This window comes from Helianthus annuus, chromosome 2 (assembly GCF_002127325.2).
Source record: "Helianthus annuus cultivar XRQ/B chromosome 2, HanXRQr2.0-SUNRISE, whole genome shotgun sequence".
Classification (NCBI taxonomy): domain Eukaryota; kingdom Viridiplantae; phylum Streptophyta; class Magnoliopsida; order Asterales; family Asteraceae; genus Helianthus; species Helianthus annuus.
Genome location: NC_035434.2, coordinates 9143338 through 9149178, shown reverse-complemented (window position 1 = coordinate 9149178; position 5841 = coordinate 9143338). Strand labels below are relative to the sequence as shown.

The window sequence follows — 5841 nt, the reverse complement described above, 5'->3', positions numbered from 1 at the left end:
ACCACCGGACCAAGCTTTTTAATTGTATCATTTTTATGATACATTACAGCTGGTATCATCTTCTGTGTTGGATTTGTTCTTTGGTATGTATCATGCGCATAAACCAACTGATTGATTTACAAGTTAGTTTTTGTTATTATGTTTGATAAAAAACAATAAATATAAATCATTTTTAGATAACTACAACATACCACTAGAAATGTTATCGGTCCGATGTAATGTGCTGCTTTAGATTGGAACCAGCTTGTTGTCTTTCTGTTCAAGCAGTCGATCACGTAGCTGCACCAGTCAACATCCTTAATATCTACATCAGGTGGCAATGTTGTAAGGAATTTCATGTTGACGTTGCCACCGTGTGTGAGCTCTGCCATTATTGAGTTGAACATTACAAGAAAGTTCAGTTGAAATAGCCTTCCACTCTCCTTCTGTTCTTTCACAACATGAATAATATGATGCATTTTTGGCAGTTCATCATCAATTTCAAATTGATTTCTAAACTCTGCAACAACTGGATCACTCATTGATGGTTTACTCAACTCCTTAACCTTCACTTTACCCATTGGTATGCCAAGAACTTCTTGTACTAGGTTAGGTGTTATCACTACATTATGTGTACCTAGATTCAGTGTGTTGATTGTAGGTTCATAATTGTTAGTGAGCCAGTATCCCAGATCAGTTGGTATTTTTGTTATATCAAAGTTCTTCATGCTTTCAAATCCCATGTTATCTACTTCTGCTTTCTGTTCGTCAGATAACACTTGCATGAATTCAGCAAGGTTTTTTGGGCTGTTCCTGATTCTAATTCTTTTTTTCTTATCAAATTCCTTGAAAAGTGTTGATCGTATAGGTTCAACGTTTGTGGCAACAACTTTTAGTGCTGTTTTTTGTTTCTTTTCCGCTTGTTCGAAGTCACTGTCTGATGAGCCTGCAAGTAATTTCAGAAGAAACATAGTAACCAGCACAAGTTATAAAGTGTACTATATATTAAAAAAACAATAACCAGTACCATTTTGATCATTTAATACATAATAAACCATGATTTTTATAATTCAAAACATCATTGTTACATAAGGTTCAGAAAAACATGATCATAATACATAACAACATTGATAACATTAGAAAACTAAAACAAACAACATAAACATGATGATCATAGCAGGAGCTGGCTAGATTGCTACTTCCTTCCAAAATTCTTGACTGAGATTATAGGTTTTTCCTCATCTTCTTCATGTTTAGGTTGTAGGATGGGGATCTTTTGTTTTTCATCATCTTCTTCTTTTTTGGGTTGTACAACTGAGATTTCAGGTTTCTCATCAATCTCTTCTTTTATGGGATCTGAAGGTTCACCACCAGAAGTAGGATGATTGGTATAGTTTGGCCCCCAGATTGCTACTTCATTCCAAAATTTCGGACTCATATAATATTCCTTTTTTGTTGGTCTTACAACTTTTAGTGGAATGGGATGCAAAGGTTCATTATCAAAAGTAGGGATTGGTTCTCCTGGTTGTACAATTTGTAGTGGTTTGGGATTGTACAGCTCTGTTTTCACACACAAAAAAGCAACTGAAACTTATATTACTTATCTCCTGAATTTAAAAGTAGCACAGTCGGTAAACCAGCACAGATTTGGAACCCAAAAAAACCACTTGTGCTAGTTTCTTCTAAAACACTAAAGTAGCACAGACGGTAAACCAACTAGAATTTGTGCTAGTTTACTAGAAAACACTAAACCCTTTGTGCTAGTTTCTTCTAAAGCAATAAACTAGCACAGATAGTAAACTAGCACAGATAGTAAACCAGCACATATTTGGAACCCAAAAAACCAACTAGAACTTTGTGCTAGTTTCTTAAAAAACACTAAACTAGCACGGAAGTTAAACCAGCACCGATTTCAAAACCAGAAAACCAACCACAACTTTGTGCTAGATATTTCTAAAACACTAAACTAGCACATAGGTTAAACCAGCACATAAAATAAACCAGCACAAAAAATAAACCAGCACTATTTCATTAAAACACAACGATGGATCTGTTTTATAAAATGCAGAACATGAATCAGTTTAGACATATTAAAACCCTAGAAATCTGTTCGTTTACAGATCCTTAACAAACCTTCGAAATCGTCATCAGGTTTTGTTTCTTTATGCTTCTGGCTTCTTGTAGATCTCTTAGAACCTGTGTAATCGATTTGATTTCGAAGAAACTTAGAAAAACCGTACAAAATTGAAACGAATACACCAAAATGCAAAAAAAAATGGAACGTACTCTCTGAATCCATCGTTGATGCTGTTTTTGTTGTTGTTTGTTCGATTTTCGTCTCTCTTATTGTCGATTTTAGGGGACGTTTCTTAGCCATTGGGAAGTTTTGAGAGAGAGTGAAGAAGAACTGTTTTGAATCGTCAATAACTGCTTTCCTTTTTGTCCAGTACCATTTTTTTGTTTATGGCGAAAATACCCCCGCGCGTTTTAATTGTTTACTTATCTAGTTTAATATTAGGGATTTAATCTGGTCCATTGGTTGTTTAAAAACATGGGGTAGATTGCTTCTTAGGCAACTTAGGCAAAATAGGCTTCTTAGGGGAACCGCCCCCTATATATGTATAGATATAATTGTATATTTGTAGACAGTGACGCAAAATCCAATAGAGTGGTATATATAAAACTATAAATATAATCCATATTTGTGTATATACATGTGTGTGTATATATATTAATAACGTTAAATCCAATTCGAGCAAAACCGAGCAGACCATTGCTCGTGCTCCATTTGTTTACAACCCAACCCAAACCGAGCCGATCGGCTCGTTTACAACCGAGCGAGAAATCAAACGAGCATTTTCGAACATTTTTCGAACGAACGTCGAGCGAGCAACAAACGACAGGGGTTTGGACAACCCTAACCCGGACCGATTATGTTGCTGGTTTCCAATCTGGTTTGGTCCAATCTTGAAAACAAAGGTTTTCTGTGTTTATTTTAAAATTATGTATTTGGTAAATAACCGATAAAAATGTAAATACAATTTTAATATTTGCATCACCTGCTTTTTGTAATTTGATAAATTTAAAATGTCCCACAGTTAATAAGTGATGGTTACTACAAATACCAAAATCAAATAATATCTATATAACTATATAATACATTTCCAATGGACACAAAAGTAATTTAACACCTATTTTTTAAGATGGCATACTAATAGTCTTAGATAAAACCTATATTTTTACATTTTTCTTCCTATTTTATCCTCCTCTTCACCTTAATCGTTCTATTTCAATCTACCTTTATATCATCAGTTTCTTCACCCTTCACCTGAATCGTCCTCTTTCAATCTACCTTTATGATTGAATCTCTACAGCCACAAACGAATTCAATGCTTTCCTATAATTCTCAGATACGTTTCATGCCAGCAATTATTTAACATCAAGCCCATCATGGAACTGGTTATCTTCTCAAATATCGCCCCCCCTTTCAGTTCACCTTCCTTTCAATGAATTTGTAAAATGGTTCAGTCACTCTCTTCCACTGGTCACCGACGATTGTTCTCCCTTCACTCGATCTCATCGATCATCCTATTTTTTTCTCCTACCACGAAACAGATCGGTCCCAGATGATGGTGGTCACGAAACTTCGACTTCGTTTCCTGCTAAATCAGAGAAAACAAGTAATCAGTGGGTGCTTGTTATTCATGTTTTTCGTTCATCTGAACAGGGTACGTGTTTGATCATCTACTATTTGATATATGTATGTTTGTTAGTTAATGCACATAACCTGTTTGATGAAATGTCTCATAGAACTGTAATGGGGAGAATGATAAGCTAAAGTTGCCGGCTTTTAGGGATTATAAATTAGAGGAATTAAAAGCTACGACTGGAGGGTTTTCTGTGGAGAATGTTGTGTCTGAGCATGGTGAGAAAGCGCCTAATGTTGTGTATAAAGGAAAGCTGGCTGATAGTGATCGCTTGATCGCTATTAAGCGGTTTAACAAGTCGGCTTGGCCTGATACTCGCCAGTTTCTTGTATGTTATGTTACACCCCTTGCCTTCTGTTTTTGTATATGGTTTTGGTGGTTTAGGGATGGCTATAGGAACACTATGTCAATACTCGACCTGATACCATTTGTCGGATATTTACCCATGGAGTATGCCCGTTAATTTATTAAAAATCACCCGTTAGTAATTAGAATGTTCAGATACATCTCTTACTATTTTATTTTTTTATATTATTAATTTATTATTATTATTACTAAAGGAAATTAGAAGTATAAGAAATATGGGTTTTGGAGGTTATTCATCGGATTCGGGTTCGTTTGCCATCCGTAGACTGTTATTTGATCTTTTTATGCATCTTGTATGTATATGTGCATATGCATATAGTTTGCATCAAGTGGAACATGTATGTGATATTGTGTTTCTAGGATGAAGCAAGAACACTTAGGCAACTTAGGAGCCAAAGATTAGCAAATTTGTTGGGATGCTGCTGTGAAGGAGATGAGAGATTGCTGGTGGCAGAGTTCATGTCTAATGAAACTTTATCCAAGCATATATTTCATTGTGAGTCCTTTTTTTCAATATAACAAAGTTCTATAACCATTATATATATGTGAACTTATATTTATACGAATCTAGGGGAAAGCCAACCACTAAAATGGGCTATGCGGTTACGGGTGGCATTATATTTGGCACAAGCATTAGAGTACTGCTGCAACAAAGGGCAATCACTGTACCATGATCTGAACACGTATAGAATCTTGTTTGATCAGGTAACAACATGTCTGCTTGTTCTTCAAGAAATGATTACTTATAAGGAGGGTTGGTGTATCGCAGGAATGTAATCCCAGGCTCTCATGTTTAATTCCTTTCATGAATTTACATTTTTCCCGCTTGCAAATGAAACGTTGACTCATGATTACTAATTTAATCCTCATTGCAGAGCCCACGAGCGCCCAATCAATGTCGTTTGTCGGGACCCACGAGTATTTAGCTCCGGAGATCATCAAAGGCGAAGGTCATGGCAGCGCGGTTGAGTGGACGGTCGGGATATTTCTTTACGAGCTTTTGTTCGGGAAAACTCCGTTCAAGGGGAATGGTAACCGGGCCACTTTGTTTAACGTTGTCGGGCAACCGTTGAGGTTTCCCGATTCGCCTTCGGTTAGTTTTGCGGCGAGGGATTTGATCAGGGGGTTACTTGTGAAGGAGCCGCAGCATCGGCTGGCGTATAAACGAGGGGCAACCGAGATCAAACAGCACCCGTTTTTTCAGAGCGTGAACTGGGCGCTGATGCGCTGCGCTACTCCGCCGGATGTACCGAAACCGGTACCGGAAATGGTGGGAGTAGATGTGAAACCTTCCGGTAACTACTTTGAGATTGATTTCTTTTAGTGTTGTTTGTCAATGGATTCTACTGAATTTCAAAGGAACTTGAACCTGTGTTTTTCTTTCAATGGATTGACAGTTATAATCTGGATTAAGGAACCTTTTTAAAGCATAAGTTAAAGAAAATGTCATGTTAGATTATATAATAACGGAATATATTACAAAGTATGATCATTGTGATTTGGTGTTCAATGATTGACATAGTCCTCTGCAGGTTCATCCATTATTTGTAGTTGAAGCTAACAATCAACAAAGTCAACAGATGCCTTCCAACCCAACCAATATATTTAAATAGGGTCAAACCCAATTTTATATACTTTTAACAACTCCTCACCTTCTTTGTTATTTATTTTCCAAACACAACCAACTTCCATTCCTTCTTTCTGATTATCAAAAATGGTGCTTCCTCCTCCACCCCTCTCTCTCCTTTGCATAATCTCCACTGTCACCCTTTATTTTTTTGATAGTTTA

At 36.5% G+C, this 5841-nt stretch overlaps 2 protein-coding genes across 2 annotated transcripts; one reads left to right on the top strand and one right to left on the bottom strand.

The window, feature by feature from the left end:
• Positions 1-1082: 1082 nt before the first annotated feature.
• On the bottom strand, positions 1083-2412 carry LOC118483342. Its single transcript, XM_035979040.1, has 3 exons — positions 2266-2412; positions 2113-2175; positions 1083-1539 (listed from the first exon to the last, which is right to left on the bottom strand). Exons 1-3 carry the CDS (start codon positions 2354-2356, stop codon positions 1175-1177), a joined length of 519 nt encoding a protein of 172 aa, XP_035834933.1. The 5' UTR covers positions 2357-2412; the 3' UTR covers positions 1083-1174.
• Positions 2413-3261: 849 nt separating this feature from the next.
• LOC110910097 (serine/threonine-protein kinase BSK3) lies at positions 3262-5511 on the top strand. The gene is made up of 5 exons (XM_022154811.2): positions 3262-3707; positions 3790-4014; positions 4413-4548; positions 4624-4757; positions 4928-5511. The coding sequence occupies exons 1-5, from the start codon at positions 3606-3608 to the stop codon at positions 4976-4978; spliced, it is 648 nt and encodes a 215-aa protein (XP_022010503.1). The 5' UTR covers positions 3262-3605; the 3' UTR covers positions 4979-5511.
• The last annotated feature ends 330 nt before the right edge of the window (positions 5512-5841 follow it).

Bases quoted from the DNA above. Each gene is read 5' to 3' on its own strand.
- LOC118483342 (XM_035979040.1), bottom strand. From the start codon at position 2,356: ATGGCTAAGAAACGTCCCCTAAAATCGACAATAAGAGAGACGAAAATC. The intron at 2,176-2,265 runs GTACGTTCCATT...TCGATTACACAG, and splicing joins ATCAACGATGGATTCAGAGA to GTTCTAAGAGATCTACAAGA. The intron at 1,540-2,112 runs GTTTGTTAAGGA...GTGTGAAAACAG, and splicing joins ACCTGATGACGATTTCGAAG to AGCTGTACAATCCCAAACCA.
- LOC110910097 (XM_022154811.2), top strand. From the start codon at position 3,606: ATGATGGTGGTCACGAAACTTCGACTTCGTTTCCTGCTAAATCAGAGA. The intron at 3,708-3,789 runs GTACGTGTTTGA...AATGTCTCATAG, and splicing joins TTTTCGTTCATCTGAACAGG to AACTGTAATGGGGAGAATGA. The intron at 4,549-4,623 runs GTGAGTCCTTTT...ATACGAATCTAG, and splicing joins ATCCAAGCATATATTTCATT to GGGAAAGCCAACCACTAAAA.